Source organism: Myxocyprinus asiaticus, chromosome 35 (assembly GCF_019703515.2).
Source record: "Myxocyprinus asiaticus isolate MX2 ecotype Aquarium Trade chromosome 35, UBuf_Myxa_2, whole genome shotgun sequence".
NCBI classification, from domain to species: domain Eukaryota; kingdom Metazoa; phylum Chordata; class Actinopteri; order Cypriniformes; family Catostomidae; genus Myxocyprinus; species Myxocyprinus asiaticus.
Genome location: NC_059378.1, coordinates 33,881,104 through 33,903,334, shown reverse-complemented (window position 1 = coordinate 33,903,334; position 22,231 = coordinate 33,881,104). Strand labels below are relative to the sequence as shown.

The 22,231-nt window shown below is 39.8% G+C and overlaps 1 protein-coding gene across 5 annotated transcripts in view; it reads left to right on the top strand.

The window, feature by feature from the left end:
* itpr1b (inositol 1,4,5-trisphosphate receptor, type 1b) overlaps window positions 1-22,231 on the top strand; it is a 247,427-nt gene that overhangs the window by 181,119 nt on the left and 44,077 nt on the right. For 3 of the 5 annotated variants that reach the window (XM_051673468.1, XM_051673466.1, XM_051673464.1), the window contains 8 exons: window positions 1,259-1,366; window positions 1,550-1,781; window positions 5,414-5,536; window positions 11,515-11,690; window positions 13,566-13,730; window positions 14,528-14,717; window positions 15,380-15,466; window positions 18,174-18,319. In XM_051673468.1, the coding sequence (XP_051529428.1) occupies window positions 1,259-1,366; window positions 1,550-1,781; window positions 5,414-5,536; window positions 11,515-11,690; window positions 13,566-13,730; window positions 14,528-14,717; window positions 15,380-15,466; window positions 18,174-18,319 (1,227 nt within the window). The remainder of the gene's footprint in view (window positions 1-1,258; window positions 1,367-1,549; window positions 1,782-5,413; window positions 5,537-11,514; window positions 11,691-13,565; window positions 13,731-14,527; window positions 14,718-15,379; window positions 15,467-18,173; window positions 18,320-22,231) is intronic. The other 2 variants (XM_051673467.1, XM_051673465.1) reach the window with 1 other exon arrangement.

Sequence of the window (22,231 nt, the reverse complement as noted above, 5' to 3'; positions counted from 1 at the left end):
TAATATATCAAAATTCAATTAAAAATGCAGTGCAATACCTAGTGTTACCACAAGGAACACTATAGCAGGCATTAGAATAAACAGTTGTCAGACTTCCACAGTCAGTTTTCTCTGACAGGCCCATTACTGTCAAGGCAGATGAATAGATTGAAGAGAATCTTTCTGAGCAACTTAATGAAATTTTAGACATGGTTATAGCTTTGCTACTTGAATAATAACACATCAGTTTAATTGCACAAACATTCAAAGGTAAATCTATTGCCCCTTTGAGTACCAAGGGTTGTTACTGCCACACTAATGCAAGAATTCATGTTATTTACAACCAGACCGCGCACTTGCAGTGCATTGGCCAAGCATTCATTTCTGGATTTGCATAAGTATGTTTCTTATTTAAAGGCTGAAATATACTCTAGGCAAGTACATGAACGCAGATGCTTTCGGTTTTGTTGTTGCCTCCCAAAATGTGTCAGACCGCAATTAATAGCACAACTCGAGTATGCGTTGCAGTCTTAACATTGCCAAAATTGGCACTATAGCAGACATTAGTGTGAACTGTCCATTGTCCGCTTCTACGGTGAGTTTTCTCTTTCAAGTTAACTACTGTCATGGCTGAGCAACAGTTTGAGACAATATTGCTGAGCAAGTAAGATAAAGTTACTATATTTATAGCAACTTGTCTGAATAATAACACCTCCATTTAAATGGCACAGACTTTTGAAGGTAACCCTATTGCCCCCTTGAATACTGAGTTTTGTTACCTCCACAGTAACGCAAGAATGCACGTTAAGCATGTTCAACCTGACCGTGCGTTGGCAATGTGTTGGACAAACACTCACATCTGCGTGCGGGTACTTGTGTGAAGTATGTTTCTGGCCTTACAAAAATGTTTACCAATGCTGGGAAGTTTTAGATGAAAGGTGTACAGTTTAAAAGCTTCATGATCCAAAGCCCTTAGATGGTGCAATATTTGAGTTTTTGTCTGAGGTGTAGGTGCCATGGCGTTTAAAGTAAGATTAAGAATTGTACCTTTATGTGATCTCTTTAACAATGTAGCAGCATACATATGACATAATTAGAAAGATTCATAGACTAGGTATGCTATTAATGTGCTAAGTTTTTCAGATTGGCACTGGCCTCTTGCTCTCAGTATAGTATTTTATGAGCCTAGCAGCAAGGCCAGACATGACATTACAACAGATATACACAGTCTCACTGAATACAAACACATTCTCATCCTTTTCTCCATACACACTTACAGCTAGCCAGACACAACAAAGAACTCCAGGCCATGCTGAAGCCTGGAGGTACGTACGGGGAGGGTGATGAAGCTTTGGAGTTCTACGCCAAACACACGGCTCAAATCGAGGTCAGTGATGTCAATCTGTGGCGACCATTATGGATTTGCAGTTTCCAACTTGGTATAATTTGATGAGGTTGTTAGAGGACATAGGTATGTCCACTTCACAACACCCTAGCAACCACCCAGAACACCCCTCACAACCTAGCAAAGCATGTGACATCACATCACACCTGTTCTATTCTCTCGCAGATCGTTCGTCTGGATCGCACAATGGAGCAGATTGTGTTTCCCGTCCCCAACATATGCGAGTTCCTAACCCAGGAGTCCAAGTTACGCGTTTATTACACCACAGAGCGCGACGAACAGGGCAGCAAGATCAATGACTTTTTCTTGCGCTCTGAAGACCTCTTCAACGAGATGAACTGGCAGAAGAAGCTGCGAGGTACTCAAGAGGCCACTGGTAACGCAAACTCTGTGCCTTGTGCGTGCCCACTCCCTTCCTCTCTTCCTAATAAGATACTTTACATGCCCTCTCCTCTCCCTGTGCCTCCAGGGACCCATCAGGGTGCTCTCCACACAGTGCAGCCCACGGTCTGTGTGCTGGGATGCAGGCCTCACCCTGACCCCCTTAAGCCAGGGCAGTGGGGAGGAGGTGTAAACATTAGCCTATTTAAGATAGACGAGACAAAATCTGTGAATGAAAGTAATGATGACATGTTAGAGAATTGATATTCAAGAGATGAGTATGTTTATGCATGCTTTTAAAAAAAAAAATGCAAATATCAATATTTGCTAAGAAAAGCCCCCAAATTAAGATCATTTAAAGACATTATTTTTGCTGAAAAGCAAAGCAGGCATTTCAAAAACTTTTCCTATCACAAGCCTACGGTCCACAGCGATCCATTTTGCTATCGAGTTTGTCGATCTGTTTGCGATTGGCAAATCTGAGGTAGATTTAAGGGCCGTTCACACAGATCATGTTCTTGCATTCTGTTTGCGCGATTTTTTCATTGTTGGTCTATGTACAACTTTTTTTTTTTTTTTCAGTTACTAGCACTATGAGCACCACAATAAGATGCCATGTCAAATCAAGAGTAGTTCAACTTTGGGAAAAAAACATCTCAAGTCCACTTTTTTTTTGGTGGTTCATCAAATATGAATTGCTACAATGGTAGCAAAGTTCCTTTTTAAGAAATTTACTTGATCTACAGTACGTACAAATTTGTCAGACGTACGTCTCGCTGTTTTTTTCAGTGTTTCGCACCATTTGCACCAGAATAAGATGCCTAATTAAATCAAGAGTAGTTCAACTTTGGAAAAACACATCTCAAGTACACTTTTTGAACGTGTGGGAAACAAGGGAGGAAGATGGGTCACAGAACAGTCTGATTGAATCCCTAACAGAAACACATGGCAGATTACATCACAAAAGCTGTTTACGGAAATGAGCTACATCTCCCACTGAGAGAAAGCGAGAGAGGGATGAAATAAACAGATGCTGACAGACCTTTTATTCCTTAGTAAGCAGGTGACAGTAAAGCCCCTTTTTCTAGCGACTCTCTGGGACAATTCCGCACATTTCCTGATCTTAAAATTACGTGTAAATGGGGCCTTTATTTTCTGTGTCCATCTAACATAAATATATTTTATTTACAAACATCTCACGAGTACATTTGTTGCTCTATTTGATTTTTATTCATTATATATTTAAATAATGTCTGAAGGTTGCATCAAAATTAGCTTGTGATTGCATAAATATGAAATTCCATTTAGGTGGAAAAGGGTATAAAAGATGAAGCAGGGACAAACAGTGAAAAAAAGGTTATTTAAAAAAAAAAGGGTGTTTTCAAACAGGAAGAACGTGAGGTGAACCACAAGTATGAGATAAAAATGAGCAAGATAAGGATCCTAGCTGTGTGAAAACACGATGATAGACATTTATTCCTTGCAATGCAATAGACTGCTTGAGCTCTCTTCCTGCAGAGAGAAGCTCAGCATTGGGACATTTAGCCACATTTCTAGACCAGTGGTTCTCATCTGGTGGGTCAAGACCCAAAAAATGTGTGGTGGACAGCAAGGAAAAAAAAAATGTAAATGCATATAATAAAATGCTACTAACTATATAATTGTGCACCATTAGAACAGCAAAATACAGTAAATAGACTTATCAACTTTTAAAGGGATGGGAGAATTGTTGATGTCCAATCAAAGTTTATGCCATTTAGGCACAAATTCATCTGTCACTTTGTAAAAGCTAATCAAATTAGATAGATGCCAATATGGACAGGTTTCGTGACATGCCCTCAACTTCAGAAACCATGAACGAAATTACACAATGTAAAAGAAAATGAGCCAGAGTACATTAAAGATGGGTTTACTTACAATAATGTTTTGTTGCAAGTTTTGTTCCGACCACAATGCATTTTGTGCAGTTAATTATTAGCTACAGTAATTCATGTTTTTAATTCTTATTCAATATATAATTAATATAAATTGTCATATTAATATGTTTCATTATTTGATTTTAAAGACATTTGTGTTTACTTTTGTATGATAAACAATGTTGGCTTGCCACTTGATGCTCAATGTAAGATTTGGACCTGAAGCAAAACCATTTGAGAATCACCGTTTCAAGCAGAGTTTGAGCTGTTTATCAAAAGAAGGGTGTGAATTCCACGTTACTTAGGTAGATAGTTAGTAAAACACCTTTTCAACTGACACATGAAAGTTTTTATCAAGCTGAATCAAAGTAAAAGCAATGTTCCGTTGTGCTAACCTCAAGTCATGAGTGTAGCGGCTTTTGTGTGTGAAAGTCCTCCTCCCCCAGTTCCTCTTTTCAGACAAAAACCCCCTGTCAAATAGCCATAGCTCAGAATCTAAATTCTCCAACCAGACCCCTCATAGTGCTGTGGGTCACGACAAAGATCGCACTTGAGGTCAGCGAGCTCTCGTACTTGTTTGGCTGCACCGAGCAACCCTTTGATTTGCTTTTGTCTTCTTTCTATGGTTTTTAACTTTGGTTTGAGGTGCATGCAGTGAAATAGTTTGTCTATGTTTTTGTCTTTAAATTAAAAATCCTTGTATTGAAAAAAACAACAATCTTATTTTTAAAGGAATACTAGAATACTACTCTCACCAAAGTTGCAAAGCTGCATAACTGACCAAAGAGCCCCAACTTCATTCAATATGTGCTTTGTTTGGATGCTCTAAAATTGACATTCTTTGATTATGGAAAAAGCAATATTTTTAAAGGAATACTAAACTCACCAAATTTAGTGCATCTGAAAGTCGTCCTGATTGGATGTAATTGGTAATGTGCCATGCATTCTTGGGTCAGCTGGTTCAGATATGAGCAAAGCTCTGCAATAGGTGCTTGAGATCGCCATGGAAACTACCACAAATCTGTCCTTGCATTGGTTAGTAATAGACGATAGATTGACAAAGTTCTCTGATTTGAAAAATCTTAGGAGAAATAAAAGATAAGCAGTACTGTGTGAACTTGTTAGTGATATGTATTATGTCATATTAATTTTTGTGTTGATTGAGAATTTAATCAAACCAATATGCCTACAGTTTAGAGTCAAAACAAGAAAACATTAGCAGTATTTCAAGGCAAGTTGTGTAATTTTTGTGCCACTAGATGCACAAAACCAAATAGCTGAAATAAAGACTGTTTTGAAACAAGTTTCAAACATTTCCCCCATTGTTTAGGCCCAACAGGTAATCCCACTCTAAACTAACATCATTGGTTGGGCGAATATTGTTATTTCTGATCCAGTCTGCATTTCCATTTGATGCCTCTGGTGACAAAATTACACACTTTAAGCCAAATTGTATCTATGGCCTTTTGAATATCAGTTAATGTTTCCAAATGGAAATATATTAATTTGCTTCTGCCGTAAAACCTTGTACGAGGTGCACTGACATGGTGTGCATCAAGGGTATGGTACCGGACCTCTTTAGTTTTGTGATTGCTTCATTCCTGTAGTGTTTACTTGGATGTGGTCATGGTGTCTATGTAACGTAGTGATTGGTTATGGCTCATTAGTGTGTTGTTTGGTGTGTTTGTTTCATTTATGCTTGGAATTGAATTTTTTGACTTGCTACCCCCAGCTCAGCCCATCCTGTACTGGTGTTCCCGTAATATGTCCTTCTGGAGCAGCATCTCCTTCAATCTGGCCGTCCTCATGAACCTGTTGGTGGCGTTCTTTTATCCTCTGGAAGGCGTTCGTGGAGGTGAGACACAAATGCATGCTCTGGTTGGTGTGAAATTCCACAAATTGCATTTTTTTTATTTTGCATACAACAAATCTACCACACACAGATTGTCCTGTCTCTTTCTAATATGTGAAGCTGTCGTACACTCAAGATAAACTTACAGTCTGATTAAACCTTAATGCTACAGTATGTGTCAACTACCTAGACTACAAAATGCCAAGTGTTCAGAATGCCATAGCTAAGCAAAAATGCTACAGTTCTCTGTAATCATTATTAGAATGCCAGGTACATCTCTGATTTTTTTTAATGGAGGTAATTGTGTGCAGTCAGGAATGGATGCAGAAACCTGACACTTCCTTGGCCTTCTTTCAGAACACACAGCCCCTTAAAGACATAATATGGTCTACGTACAGCCCCTTAAAGACATAATATGGCCTGCATAGGAATATCAGGAACTTCAGTTAATGTTCACATCAACCATCAGAATGGGGGAAAAATTTGATCTCAGTGATTTTGATAGTGGCATGATTTTTGGTGCCAAAAACAAAAAACATCCAGTGAGCGGCAGTTCTGTGGATGGAAACGGCTTGTTGATGAGAGAGGTCAACGGAGAATAGCCAGACTGGTTCGAGCTGACAGACAGGCTACGGTAACTCATATAACCCCTCTGTACAATTGTAGTGAGCAGAATAGCATCTCAGAATGCACAACATATCAACATGGGCAGTCGTAATGACGGACATAACTTGTCTTCCTTTAGGCCTTAACCTGGTTAATGATATTGCGCTCTTGTCTGAGATCACTCGCGTAACATGTCACCTGACTCTGTGTATACACGCAGCAGGAATATGACACCTGTGTATCTCAGAGTTGAGATTTGACCCTGAAAACAGAGACCTAGATAAAGACAAAGTGCTTGCAGTTACTTCATTCTTACATCATAGCTTAAACACAACTTGCGTTATATTTTGCGATCAGTATCATTCCGCATTCACACCTAAGAATATTTATTAGGTCTGTCTTTCTTTCTCTCTTTTCTTTCATGTTGTGTTGAGCATTGATTGTCCAGTCATTGTGACTGGCATAAGCAACACATTGTGACTGGCATAAACTCTGTATTGTTCAGGCTGGGATCAGGCACCGCAAGGTCTTTTGTTTTGAATTTCTCTCTTTTTTTTCAGAGCGCACATGAGCATTTGGACCTTTAATTCCACACTCTTTATTTCTCTAAAACAAAAGGTGAAGTGGGAGCCAAGAAACACACTGAAACTAAACTACAGCTCTGATCAAGATTTAATATAGGTCACAGTCTCAAATATAAACACACAAAAAGTCATATAGACCATATTGAAACATCATCCTTGCAATAAACATGGTTGTAAAACATGATGAGCAGACTACCTGCGTCATCTCCAAACAAAGTTGTTTATAATAAGCTGCCAGTTTGATTGTAGATTTCAGTAGTAGGTGCGCACAATAATTTTTTTTGTCATGCTAGCTAAAAATCGCAGTCATCTTGGACTTAACTGACACTTAGAAACATGGATGCAGTATCATGCAAAAGCAATAGTCTTTTGTTACCAATGCCTTTGTAGAAATGCACTTTTAACAGTCAGCTATTATTCATTTATCAGCTATTATTAGTTGTCCTATAATAGGGGGGTTACCAAGATGAAAATGAATAGTATTCAGCTTGTCATGTGATCTCAAAATAGTGTGGAAACAAATGTAAAAGTTTTAAGAATTTTTCACTGAAAAACAAATATTGAATGGCCAATTACCTGAATATTAGGGGCAACCAAATAGCAAATAGCACCACGTTTCTTTAGAAAATGAATGTAAAAATCTAGTTTTATCACTAATATTGAGTCTGCATCAAGTGCAAGATGAAAACATGAGTTGGCACTTCACACAATAATGAATATTGTGTCATCATTTACTCACCCTCCCCAATGGCTTTTCAAATCTGTATGACTTTATGTGAACACAAATTTTAAGGAAAATATGTTCCGTCTATTCAGTACAAGGGCAGTTGATAGTGATGCACTTCAAAGCTTAAAAAAGTAATTAAAAGTTATTATAAAAGTAGTCCGTGCGTCATATTCCAAGTCTTCTGAAGGCATATGGTAGATTTGGTGAGGAAAAAAAACAACAATTACAGTAATTTTTCAATGAAAATTGTGACACGAGAACTTGGGACCAAGATAGGTTGGAATATTGATAAAAAATGCTCCTTATGTGTTCTGCTTAACCCTTTCGCACGTGCGATCAAACTGGTGTGATTACACTAGGCTGGGCTTAGACGCGTAGAATTAAACCAGTGTGATTTGCATTCATGCTGCTGCTGTGACTGAAGTGGTTGTCATAATGAACCAGCTGCTCAAATAGTCTTTTCAACATCACAATATCTTTATTTATGTATGTTACAAATATTCAAACGATCACTAAATAAAAGTTAAAGCTGTTACCGTCAGAGCTGACTGTTTTGATGCAGTGATGCGGCCATGTTTTCTGACATCAAACAAAGAATAGACAGACTATTCAGTCCACTCAAGCCAATTCCATCTCATTCTAACCACTTCAGGTGCTGGGAAAGTGGAAGGGCTTTGTTTTTAGAACCTTCTATGCTATGATGAAATCAGAATCCATTGCTATATTGCATGTAAACAATATGGAGGCATGCATAGTCGGCAAGCGCATAGGAGATCCACATTATATGATTGATAATATATAATCTGAACTTCAGTGCACCTGCTGTGTTATAATCTGTCCTTCAGTGCATCTGTTATAAAGTGTAAGGTAAAAAAAAATAATTTAATTACAGCACGCATTAAAGAACTCACGCTGGGGTGTCCGTCAGTACAGGCGAAACTCACGTGCGAAAAGGATAATAAAGAAAGTCATAAGGGTTTGTAATGACACGAGGACGAGGGAATAATTACAGAAGTTTCATTTTTGGGTGAACTATCCCTTTAACAGCACTCGTAACAGTGGAACCAATCGCTTTATAAGAACTTTTAAGAATAGTCACAACCTTTAAATCAGTCTTTAAAAGCGCATCTGCAGATATCAGTAGGTCTCTGTGCAGTATGTGTAAAGGTCAAACGAGAGGCCCATCAGAATTCCAAAATGTGTGTAACAGTAGCACAGGGGTGTGGCCGCCCAAGCCCTCCAGCACCACTCGACAATTCCCGTCCTCCCTTCCCCTCCCACCCCATCTAGTAGAATGTATCCAGTCAGACACAATACAAGCTTGAGAAGTAGGTCAGTGTGTGTAAACTCTCAATGCACAAGAATGCCTCGCATAACCGGTACAGCTACAGGGAGATATGGCTTTACAGAGAAAGGCCCAGATATATCCACTTCCACGCTGAATATGGTACTTTTCATACTTTACATTATTGGATATCCTGTCCACAGTCAGGATGAAGTCATCCTTGAAGATGGTATAACCAACAATGGAGAAGAGGTAGACCAGGATAAGAGCCAGTACGGCGGTCAGAACGATTGAGCGGCCATTCCAGGTTACGCTCTTGATGACGTTTAGTAAAGTCTCCTCTCGGTAGATCAGGTCAAAGAGCTAAAGAGAGTTAGAGGGTAGAGATAGAAAGATGAGAGTGTGTGTGTGTGTTAAGAGTGTATACAGTTTACATGTCGGTGAAAGTGTGATAGGTCAAGAAGTCAGAAATAGAGGAGAATTCTAGAATTCCATTCCAGTAAAACATAATACATTTACTTGAGATGGACTATGACATTAGATATTATGTCTTATTTTCAGAGAAAACTAAATTTAGTGAGGTTTATGCTTAAAGCAAGAAAAAAATTCTGTAAGATATACCTATCTTATTTTATGTTTTGAGATTTTTACTGGTAAACAAGACAAAATTGTGAGTAAAAATATGTTTATATCAAATATGAAATAAAAATGTATAATATAAAATTATATATCATATTCAGTCATGGAAAACCTGGAAATATCAGGGAATTAAAAAAAAAAAAAAATGGCCAGGCCTGGAAAAGTCATATACATAACACATCATTTTAATAAATTCTATGTATGTTTTCTAGTTATGCTCTGCTCCATTTATCACAAACAACTGTGAATATCATAGAATAATCCTGGATATTCATTGGTTAAAAAGTGTTAGAGGGAACCCTAACATTACAAATCATTTTCTTTGTGTCTTTGTACCAGAGAGACAGGTATTCCTTTAAGGTATGGGTCAGTGAGCATTATTGTTTTTTAAGTCATGCATAGCTTAGCTCTCTCATGACCTCCTTTTCAAGGTGTGAGTGTGTCTTTGTGTTTAAGTTTGAGAAAAAATGAATGAAACCGAGTCTTTTACGTCCAGTCCGTTGAGACACACACTGGGCTCGGTTCTGCAGATTTCCTGGCCCCTCGCCAACACTGTTGGTCCAAAACGCAGCTTGCCTCGCCTCTGAATCCATCCTCGCTCAGTACCCGACGCTCATGCATCTTTCAGCCATGGTATTTTTAGCTCGGAGGGTTATGTAACAAGCACCTGTCATGTGGTCTGCTCGCCGGCGGAGAGAGAGTGAGAGAGTAAGCTCTCTGTGAAGATCCCGCAAATCCAACTGACCTCATTTTTCTTCTCCATATACACACACACCCTCTTAGCAATAACACTAATATATTCCCACATAAGACTTTGCTGTGTGTTTTAAAGCCATTCACCTGGAACTGGACTTAAACGAGAATTAAAAAGATCCCAGTGCAGTACTTGACAAAGCTTTACTGTGCCATAACACATTAAAATGTATCACACTTTCAGGGTTATGTAACCTCTCTCTCTCTCTCTCTCTCTCTCTCTCTCTCTCTCTCTCTCTCTCTCTCTCTCTCTCTCTCTCTCTCTCTCTCTCTCTTTTTTTTCTCCCTCCAAGTATCTCTCCCCTGCGGGCTAGAATGTGTCCAGACATGTTCAACAGGTGAAACTGCATGTACTGCAGGGAATCCCATTTAGAACTGGTGTATAGAATTGCTTTCAGAGTTACACAAAATAGCAACGGCTAATGCAAAAAACGTATTCTTGTCTCAACATCTGAAATTTTTTTATTTCTCGTAAAATTAATCAGATCAAGATCTCACAAGATTATGGTGAAAACTCCCTCATTTGTCCGGATAAATTCGAAAGGATCTGTTTGGGTTTCAGTAGCTCAATTGGTAGAGCATGGCACTAGCTGGGTTCGTTTCCCAGAGAATGCCTGTACTGAGAAAAAGTTATAAACTGTGTACAGCCCCACACATTTAAATGCACCCCAATATGCTGATAACTACTAAAGCTTATTCAAGAAATCCTGCAATGCAAAAAACTGTGTTTACATGAGTCTTGATATCATTGGGTTATTATCTGCTTTTGGCATGGCATGACCTTACATGTTGTTAGTTTATTAAGCATCTTGTAAGATCGTGCAACCAGAAGTTTAACAACCAGAAAGTGTCTAAATACTTTTTCGTCTTAAATTTGAACAATATATTGTTTTTTATCATTTCAAACCTAATAAACTTGTTTTTGTGAATTCTTTTCAAAATTGTGTTTGTGCTATCTTTCTTTAAATTAAATGCAAGCTGGTTTGATATTTTGTTACATAATCCAAAGACATTCACACATTTGTATACATACCTTTTTGAGTACACTGTATTGTGTATAATAAAACCAGGAATGCACTGTGTAGTGACTTTGAATAAAATAGTCTGCCCAGTACATGCATTTAAATGTAAATGTTTTGAATACATGCAAATGTAACCTAAAATGGATCCAGTTATGGAATAATTTTCCAACACACCATCGCTGTGGAATGCTGTTCACCATCTAAATTGAGATTCTGAGATATGGCCAGCAAATATGGCAAGCAGCATCAGTGACCGTGTAACGTGACAGGTGGCGTGCCAACATGTCAGTTTGGTTGTATTTTTAGCCCTGATCTTGATTGATAGCTTACGTGTTTGTCAAAATGTGTTTACCTCTTTTCCTCAGGCACCCTGGAGCCACACCTATCTGCACTGCTGTGGGCGGCCATGTTGGTGTCGTTGGCAATTGTTATAGTGCTGCCGCAGCCTCATGGCATTCGAGCACTCATCGCCTCCACCATACTGCGCCTCATCTTTTCGGTGGGCCTGGAGCCCACCCTGTTCCTGCTTGGGGCCTTCAATGTGAGTGTGGGTGTTTGTGTGTGAGAATGTGTGTTGTGTATTACTCCTTCTGCCAGATCTCCTCAGGCAGGTGGTGGTGTTGGAGGGCTGCTCAGTGTGTGTTGCACTGAGGTGTGGCATGCGTCACCAAGGAATTCCATTCGGACTTCACAGTCTCAAGTTAAAATGTACTTGGCTCACATGCTATTTCCAATTTCCTACACTCAGGGTGTGTTCTAAAACATAGTGAGCTGCCTCACTGTCTCCTGCCTACATAGGCAGCTGTCTTCTATGACAGCATCCTTACTGAAATGGAGCCTCATAGCAGAGCAATTTGGAACGCTCTACAAAGGTGGCAGCTCCACGCATCTTTCAAATTGACCTTGTTCACAGTAGCGCAATCTTTGATTTTTGACATGAATGAAAACAAGGCTGTTAGGGATAGACTTAGTCTTTTCAATGGCATCCGATGTATAAATCTCCTAGATCATATCTAATTTTCCACAACACATTTTTAAACTGTTAGTCTATCTGTCACAGTCTCATTGTCATTCCCGTCAAAAATTTAAGATATAGTTAACGTGAATAAGGCGCACGGGAGTCTCGACTCGCAACTGATTTCAATACAGGTGACGCGAGAGGATTGACGTGATTCTATAATAACCATAACATGCGTAGCACACACACATTTTGTGTAAAGTAGTCCGTTTTCTATCATATAAAACTTATTTTTATTGATACTATTCAGTAATGATCTTATAAGTATATTTGTAATAAAAAATTATCTTGGTTCGTCCGCCATCTTGGATACATTTTATCATCGAGCTCATCACGGTGCATTCAGGGATTGCCTACCCAAGGAAGGATGCATACGATGCTACCTTAGAACTTGGCCAAAAAGAGAAATCTTTTGAGACAGCATAATTAAGATACCTAGCTTTTGGAACAGCCTTCCCGTCAGGAGTGCGCCTATGATGTAGTAAAGTGCCACCTCCGGAGGAAGCTCCCTAAGTTTTGGAACCGACCCTCAGTTTACATGCTAACCAACTACCACTTTCAAATAAACAAAAACTTAAAGGAATACTTTAGCCAAAAAATAAAATTCTGATATAATTTACTCAGTCTCAGGTCTTTCCAAACATGTATAACTTTCATTCTTCTGTGGGATACAAAATAAGATGTTTTAAATTTGCTCTTTTGCATACAATGAAAGTAAAAAGTGACCAGGGGCTGTGAAGCTCAAAAAAATTACATAACACCATGAAAGTAGTCCATTTAACTAATGTGCTATATTCAAAGTGTTCTAAAACCATATGATAGCTTTGTATGAGAAACAGATTGAAATTGATGTCATTATTTGCTAATAAATCACATTTAGATTTATTTCGAGACAAACCTTGTGTGACAAGCCTTAGTGAGCACCAGTTTTGAGTGCATGCTTAAAATATCTGCTTTTGTAATCCATGAAAGAAAGTCAAGCGGATTTGGAATAACATGTCAGTGTGCAATTGATGACCGAATTTTCATTTTCTGTGGTGGCTTTTTATTTAATGCTTCTATCCATTAATAAGCTATCAATTTTTGGTGAAAACCTACCAATAGCTATTACTGTTTTTGTTCATTTTGTTTACACTTTATAGCAAGAGTTGAAAATTAATAGTAAATGTCCTCGTAAAATTTTACTTGGGCCACGTCCACACTGATACGTTTTCGGTTGAAAGCACATTGATTTTGCTACATCCATACTGGATGTTCCTCTACGGAAAATGGAGAAAACGCTCTCTAGTACCACATACTTAGGAAAATGTAAAACATTATTTTTAGCCAAAAACGTATTAATGTGGAATAGTCACAGTGTCATGACGATGTTATGACATGCTATGATTTTATTTTCAGGTGTGCAATAAAGTGATATTTCTGATGAGTTTTGTGGGAAATCGCGGTACGTTTACGCGTGGCTATAAGGCCATGATTATGGATGTGGAGTTCCTGTATCATCTGCTTTACCTCATTATATGCAGCCTTGGAGTCTTTGTCCATGTCTTCTTCTACAGCCTGCTTGTGAGTACACACACACACACATGTTTGTTTAACTATGTTTGTGAAGACATCTCATAGATGCAATGGTTTTTATACAAAGCTAATGCTATTTTCTGTAATCTAAGCCTAACTCTCACACAAACCTTTTAACATCAGTAGATTCAAAGCAGAACATGTGTTCAAAAAAGCCAATATATGGGCCTTTAATTCTAACACTGAAAATGTCCTCACAATTTGGTTTGGACTTCTTTCTCTATATTAGTGAGGATATTTTTTTCTGGCAAGGTGCACCACAGTCACACGCTGGGGACTCTGCATCTCCCCACTTATACATGAGTGAGGCACACCGTCCTTGGGTGGTACTAAAACCGGTTCAGCATGACACAGCCAGGCACTCTCATGACTGGGTCAGCAACAAGGTGGCCATTTGCTGGCAGGGTAGAGGTCCGCTGCTCTCTACACCTCTGCTCCTGTATGATATCTAAATGAGGACATACCATAGAATGATTGTTTTTTAGAGCTAATTATTTCTACATACTAACCAAAACCTTAATATTAACTGTTTCAGACTTGGTTTTGTCAGATTTAGTTCGCTTTAAGGGATCATTTTGACCCCAAATTGTAACACTGTAGCACAAGTACGTACACATACACTCCCATCTACTCTTCCAGACATACCATTCACTTTTCACATATGGAATTCTCCTCTATTTCTGACTTCTTGACCTCTCACACTTTCACCGACATGTATACTGTAGTCACTCTTAACACACACAAACTCTCTCATCTTACTCTCTCTACCCTCTAACTCTCTTTAGCTCTTTGACCTGATTTACCGAGAGGAGACTCTACTAAACGTCATCAAGAGCGTAACCAGGAACGGCCGCTCAATCGTTCTGACCGCCGTACTGGCTCTTATCCTGGTCTACCTCTTCTCCATTGTTGGTTATATCATTTTCAAGGATGACTTCATCCTGACCGTGGACAGGATATCCAATAAAACTCTTGGTGAGAATCACAAATGGATTGCTTGTACATGTGCTCTGAGCTTTGTGTCTAGAAATTAGGCTTTGAAAACATGTTGCAGTCCACTTAGTGAATGGGAAATGTGTTGTTGGATTACCACATGTTGGATTACAAAGATTTTACAAACTTCTAAACAGCTGGTTATTTCACTTAACCTGTCAAGGGCATGTTCCGGTAGAAACAAGAAGTTCTATTTTTCTTCAAGAAAATGAAGCCTACAGTATTTTAGAACTATTAATATTGTTTAGATTGTGATCAATTTAGATAAATTATATAAAAAATATGCAATCAAAAAATTTACATAATCATTCTCCCTGACCGTAAGGAATTTTCCTAACACGCTTGAAATACCACTTTGAAGCACCACCATGTTTTTGCGGAGTTACGGGGGGGAAAAACAAGAAAACTGTATTGCGGTAATGAGAATTTAGGGAGAAAATGTTGCAGTGCAAAAAGAAATAAAAAATAATAATTAATGGCTTCTTTTTCTTATTTTTTTATCTTATGATTTTGTGGTAAAATGTGACCTGAACATGTTTTCATGACATTTACCCATGGACTGTGTAGGTCAAATAAAGAATTGTTCCTCCTTTAGAAGTTGTTTTCTTTGGAAGCTTCTGATCTGTAGTTTCTCTTCCATTCAGATCAATCTACCGGTAAGATGGGAGAGTTTTTGGCAGGCGCAGTATGTCGTAAAGAAGAAAACTGTTCCACGGAGACCATAATGGATGGTACGGACCCCATCACCCATGACTCAAATACACACACACACACACACACACACACACACACACACACACACACACACTGATGTTTAAATCTAAATAGTAAGGTTGGTCATGAGACAGGGAAAGGAGAGACTTGTACTTAAGAACCCCTAGAAGGTTATGGGTGGGGTGATGTTTGGGGTCAGAGGTTAATGACAGTCAGGCTCTAAATTTTCATCATGCTGGTCCAAGGTCAGAGGTCAGACCAGTGTAATTCGGATTTGCAAACAGGTCTTTGAGAAGGTCTCAAAACCCTAGTAAGGCCTGCCTAATGTGATCACTGGAGCGGATCAGCCAGTCTGAACTAGGGCCAACTAAGATGAAACTAGAAAGGCAAGCATCACTATTACAATTGTTCATATTAGGTTTAGGGATTAGAACAAACCCCTAACCCTAAGTAGTAAATTTCTGTGTATAACTCATACCACACCGCTTGTGCTAATGACATGAATGATACTTCATATCATGCAGCTTGTTGAGGAGAGATGTTCTATTACCTTTCTAAGCACTTTGAAACTACCTAGCAACATCCTAGCAACCACCCAGAACACCCTAGAAATGGCATATTAACACTCCAAAATTCACTCAGAGCACATTAGCAACTGCATACTGTAGCAACGCCATGCAACCACCCAGAATACTCTAGAAACCATCTATCAACAGCCTAACAACCACCCAAATAACTAGCAACTGCATATCGACACTAAAATCCACTCAAAATACCTTAGCAACTGCATAGCAATGGCATGGCCACCATCCAGAACTTTTTGAAACTAACTATCAACATCCTACCAGCCACCCAGAACACCCTAGCAATGGCATATCAACACTGACTAAAATCCACTCAGAAAACCTTAGCAACCCCATACTGTAGCAATGCCATGGCAACCATCCAGACCTCTTTTGAAACCACCTATCAACACCCTAGCAGCCACCCAGAACACCCTAGCAATGGCATATCAGCACTAAAATCCACTCAGAACACCATAGCAACCGTATACTGTAGCTGCACAATAGCAACCATCCAGAACTCTTTTGAAACCACATATCAGCATCCTAGCAGCCACCCAGAACACCCTAACAATGACATATCAACACTCTAAAATCCACTCAGAACACTTTAGAAACCCCATACTGTAGCAACGCCATGGCAACCATCCAGAACTCTTTTGAAACCACCTATCAGCATCCTAGCAGCCATCCAGAACAACCTAGCAATGGCATATCAACACTCTAAAATCCACTCAGAACACCTTAGCATCTGAATACTGTAGCAACACCATGGCAAACGTCCAGAACTCTTTTGAAGTTACCTATCAGCATCCTAGCAGCCACCCAGAACACCTTAGAAACAGCTAATCAACACTGTAAAATCCACTCAGAACACCTTAGCAACCGCATATTGCAGCAACGTAATGGCAACCATCCAGAACTCTTTTAAAACCACCTATCAACATCCTAGCAGCCACCCAGAACACCACCCAGAACACCTTAGCAACGACATATCAACACTCTAAAATCCACTCAGAACACCTTAGGCAACCATGCCATGACTGCCTATCAACACCAGCAGCCACCGCCCTAGCATGGCAACCCATCCACCAGAACTGCACTGTCGAGCAACCCAGCCTCCAATCAACATCCTAGCAGCCACCCAGAACACACTAGCAATGGCATATCAACACTAAAATCCACTCAGAACACCTTAGCAACCGCATACTGTAGCAACGCCATGGCAACCACCCAGAACTCTTTTGAATCCACCTATCAACATCCTAGCAGCCACCCAGAACACCCTAGCAACGGCATATCAACACTCTAAAATCCACTCAGAACACCTTAGCAACTGAATACTGTAGCAACGCCATGGCAAATGTACAGAACTCTTTCGAAGTTACCTATCAACATCCTAGTAGCCACCCAGAACACCCTAGCAACAGCTTATCAACACTCTAAAATCCACTCAGAACACCTTAGCAACCGCATACTGCAGCAACGTAATGGCAACCATCCAGAACTCTTTTGAAACCACCTATCAACACCCTAGCAGCCACCCAGAACACACTAGCAACGGCATATCAACACTGTAAAATCCACTCAGAACACCGTAGCAACACCATGGCAACCATCCAGAACTCTTTTGAAACCACCTATCAACATCCTAGCCACCACCCAGAACACCCTAGCAATGGCATATCAACACTCTAAAATCCACTCAGAACACCTTAGCAACTGCATCCTGTAGCAACACCATGGCAACCACCCAGAACATCCTAGAAACTAACTATTAACAGCCTAGCAACCACCCGAACACTATCAACCACATATCAACACTCTACAATCCACTCAGAATACCTTAGCAAACACATAGCAACCACCAAAACAGTAAACACAAATCATATGCATGAGTATATGAGGGATCTCTTTGTGAACACAAGGTGCATGTTATGACCGGTTAGATAATGATCTGTTAAATTCTCATCTTATTTAAGGAATGTTTTTAACCGCAAATGCTATTTTTGGTCCAAGATTTGCATGTATGTGACCTTCGAGCCTGATGCCTTTCCATAGAATAAGTTGAAATTAAAAAGAGCCCTCTGGTAGACCAGGTAGAGTTTATGTGTTTGTGATTATTTGCTTAGCATTTATTTACGTGCTGTGTAATCTGCAGCTGTGGGGGTGCAACCGGCAGCCATTGTGATCGAGGATAAGGAAAGGACATGTGACTCACTGCTTATGTGCATCGTTACCGTGTTGAGCCACGGCCTGCGGAGTGGGGGTGGTGTCGGAGATGTTCTGCGGAAACCTTCTAAAGAGGTATCACAACGTTTACCTAAACCAGTGGTTCTCAACTGGTTTTAATAAGGACTTAAATTTTAGGGTCCTGGGTAGCTCAGCTAGTAAAGATGCTGACTACCATCCCTGGAGTTGTGAGTTCGAATCCAGGGCGTGCTGAGTGACTCCAGCCAGGTCTCCTAAGCAACCAAATTGGCCCGATTGCTAGGGAGGGTAGAATCACATGGGGTAACCTCCTCGTGGTTGCTATAATGTGTGGTTCTCACTCTCGGTGGGGCGCGTGGTGAGTTGTGTGTGGATGCCGCGGAGAATAACGTGAATCCTCCACACGCGCTACGTCTCCGTGGTAACGCGCTCAACAAGCCACAATAAAATGCGCAGATTGACGGTCTCAGACGCAGAGGCAACTGAGATTCGTCCTCCGCCACCCGGATTGAGGCGAGTCACTACGCCACCACGAGGACTTGGAGTGCATTGGGAATTGGGCATTCCAAACTGGGGAGAAAAGGGAAAAAAAAAAGGACCTACAGTTTACTTTGGACATCAAGTGGAGATGCAACACAGTACCAAAATTGTTTATCATACAAAAGTAAACAAATATGTCTTTTAAAGACTTAAAATGTATATGATTAATTATTAATATTTGTTTTACATTAGATTTTTTATGGTTTTAGAGGATGAGGGTATGTCATGCAACCTGTCAAGTTGACATCTGTCTAATTTGGCTAGCTTCTACCAAGATTAATTTGCATTAAAATACTGTAGAGTTTGACTGGACACATAGCCTTTGATGTCAACAAAAAAAGATATGGGAAGCATTTTCTCCATTTTAAAGTTGATTAAGCAATTTATTTGGTATTCTAATTATGCAGAATTATATGATTTGTTGTATTTTATTGCAGTACATTTAGCACTGTTTTATTCCTGCTGTCCACAGCACTATTAGAACAGAACTGCTACCGATTTTTGAGTTGCGACCCTTTAGTTAAAAATCACTGCCCCTAAAGTGTCAATAAAAAAAGTTTCAGACCTAGTCATTCACACCTTAGATTAAAAAAAGTAAAAATTTGGGCAGGAAGGGGTGGAGGACGGGAGGCGATCAAGCACAGCCATTCACTCACTCTGACTAATGATAGAGATGCTAAACATCAAAATGCAAGAGGAAATGAAAGAGTTTTGAGGCACTTTGCTGTATATCAATCATGGGAAAAAAGTATGAACATGAGAAGAGTAAATATGATAGAACAGTTTGCAAATCAAAGATTGGAATATTTTGTTCAAACTTTTGAGAATGTTGTGAAAGCAGGCATTGCCACCAAAACCAGGAGTGCTTAGAGACCTAATATAAATTCATAGATATTCATGCAAGAAATGTTTTAGGTTTAACTCTATAAGTTTAAGTTAAACTCTATTGAAAGTGTTTGTGGCATAATGTTGATTACCACAAAAAAATAATTCCGAACAAAATTAGTTCAGTAAGGCACATAATTAAACTAAATGGGTCCAATACACAAAACATTAACTACATTCTGTTTCAAAAGTACAGCCGCAACACTTAAACGTAATACGTGTTAACGTGACTCTAGTGTAATAAAATCGCTTACATTGTCCAGGGATGTGCAAAACTACCAATTTTCATAATCGCCTAGTCGTCAGTTGTTTGAGCAACTAGTCGGTGTTAAAGCGTCACCAAACGGAATTGCAAAAATAATGTTTCCAAAACAGCTTTCTGATACGCCCCTCATCTGCAGTTGTTCAAACAGTCAGATAGTCCCACCCCCAACTCATGCCATTGGATGAGTAACGTTGTTGGTGCAGGTCTAAGTGGGTCGCTCAAAACAAACACAGGAATTGGGGTAGTTTTCCTTGTTTATTCTGTTGAGTGTTTATATCCCGCCACAAGCATGCATGAACGCAGCGTTGCAGCAGCTGGCTGATCACATCACAGACACGGAGCAACAACATCCGACTCTCTTATCATTATTCTGGGAGATTTTAATAAAGCTAACCTCACCCGTGAACTGCCAAAATACAACACATCACATGCCCCACCAGAGAAAGAAATATATTGGGCAACAGCTACACCACTGTAAAGGATGCATATTGCTCTGTCCCACATGCAGCTTTAGGACTCTCTGATCACTGTCTGGTTCATCTTCTCCCAACCTACAAGCAGAAACTAAAATCAGCTAAGCCTGTAGTAAGGACTGTAAAGAGATGGACCAATGAAGCAGAGCTGAAACTATAAGCCTGCTTTGTACTGATTGGAGTGTTTTTGAGGCTGCAGCCACAGACCTGGACGAGCTCACAGATACTGTGACATCATATATCAGTTTCTGTGAGGATATGTGCATCTCTACTAGGACATTTTTAACATTCAATAACGATAAACTATGGTTTACAGGAAAACTCAGACAGCTTTGTCATGCCAAAGAGGATGCTTACAGAAGTGGGGATAAAACATTGTACAACCAGGCCAGGAACACACAGACTAAGGAAATCAGAGTGGAAGTATAAGAAGCTACTCTGAAAAGCTGAGTAACCAGTTTTCAGCCAACGATCCTGCATCTGTGTGGAAAGGCCTAAAAAGCATCACCTAGTACAAGACACCTCCCCCTCGCTCTGTAGAGGGTCAACTAATGGCTGATGAACTGAATGTGTTTTACTGCAGGTTTGAAAAGCCCAGTCTCTCACCCCTCCCCGCTCTGATCTTCACTTCACACACACCAACACCTCCTGGAACCCCCCTCCTGCTACTCATTCTGCACTTATGATCTGTGAGGAGGATGTGTGCCGGGTATTTCGGAAACAAAAGACTAGGAATGCTTCAGGCCCAGACGGTATTTCACCTGCCTGTCTGAAATCTGCGCTGACCAACTGGCCCCCATCTTCAGACAGATCTTCAATAGATCACTGGAGCAGTGTGAAGTTCCCTGCTGAACATGCTCAAAACAGTGGAGATGATAGTGGACTTCAGAAGAAATCACCCCCCCCCCACACTTCGCCAGCTTAGGAAGTTCAACCTACCACAGGAGCCGCTGACACGGTTCTACTCGGCCGTCATTGAGTCTGTCCTGTGTACATCTATATGGTTCAGCCACCAAATCAGACAGAAGGAAACTACAGTGGACAGTCAGGACTGTTGAGAGGATTATTGGTGCCCCCCTGCCCACCCTCCAAGACCTGTAAATCTCCAGAGTGAGGAAACATGCAGGTTGAATCACTCTGGACCCCACACACCCTGCCCACTCCCTCTTTAAACTGTTGCCCTCTGGCCGGCGCTACCGAACACTGAGCGCCAGGACGTCCTGGCACAAGAACAGTTTTTACCCTCAGGCCATTTTCCTCATGAACAATTAAACTGCCTCAGGACTCCCCCATATGCAATAATGTAAATACATGTCTCATGTACATATGTAAATTCACATATTTAATTAAATAACTGTACATACCCCTACCTTGCACATACTTTACCACTTGCACATGTACATACACCATTCTGTTATATGTCCTATTATTTGTATGTCTATTTATACTCTTAACTTGTTTTATATTCTGTGTCTCACTGTAATGTTCTGTGTGCACTTGTTTATCCTATCACCCAAAAAAATTCCTTGTGTACGTGAAAACACTTGGCAATAAAGCTAATTCTGATTCTGGAATTTTATAGTGCCACAGAGACACAGTGTTTTACTAAATTAACATATGAATGGCTTTCTTATAGTTGTATCTGCATATTAAGCTGGGATAGTTGAAAGTATTTTAACACACTGAAAATGTTACATCAGCTTTAAGGATAATAATGTACAGGAATGCAAACTACTTAACTACCTTTCAGGTAAAGTCACCTTTTGTGAAGCTAATTTGCCCAAATTTTTTGGTGAAATGTTCTACATTTTCCTTATTAAAATCACTTGAAAAGTTTACTTTAAG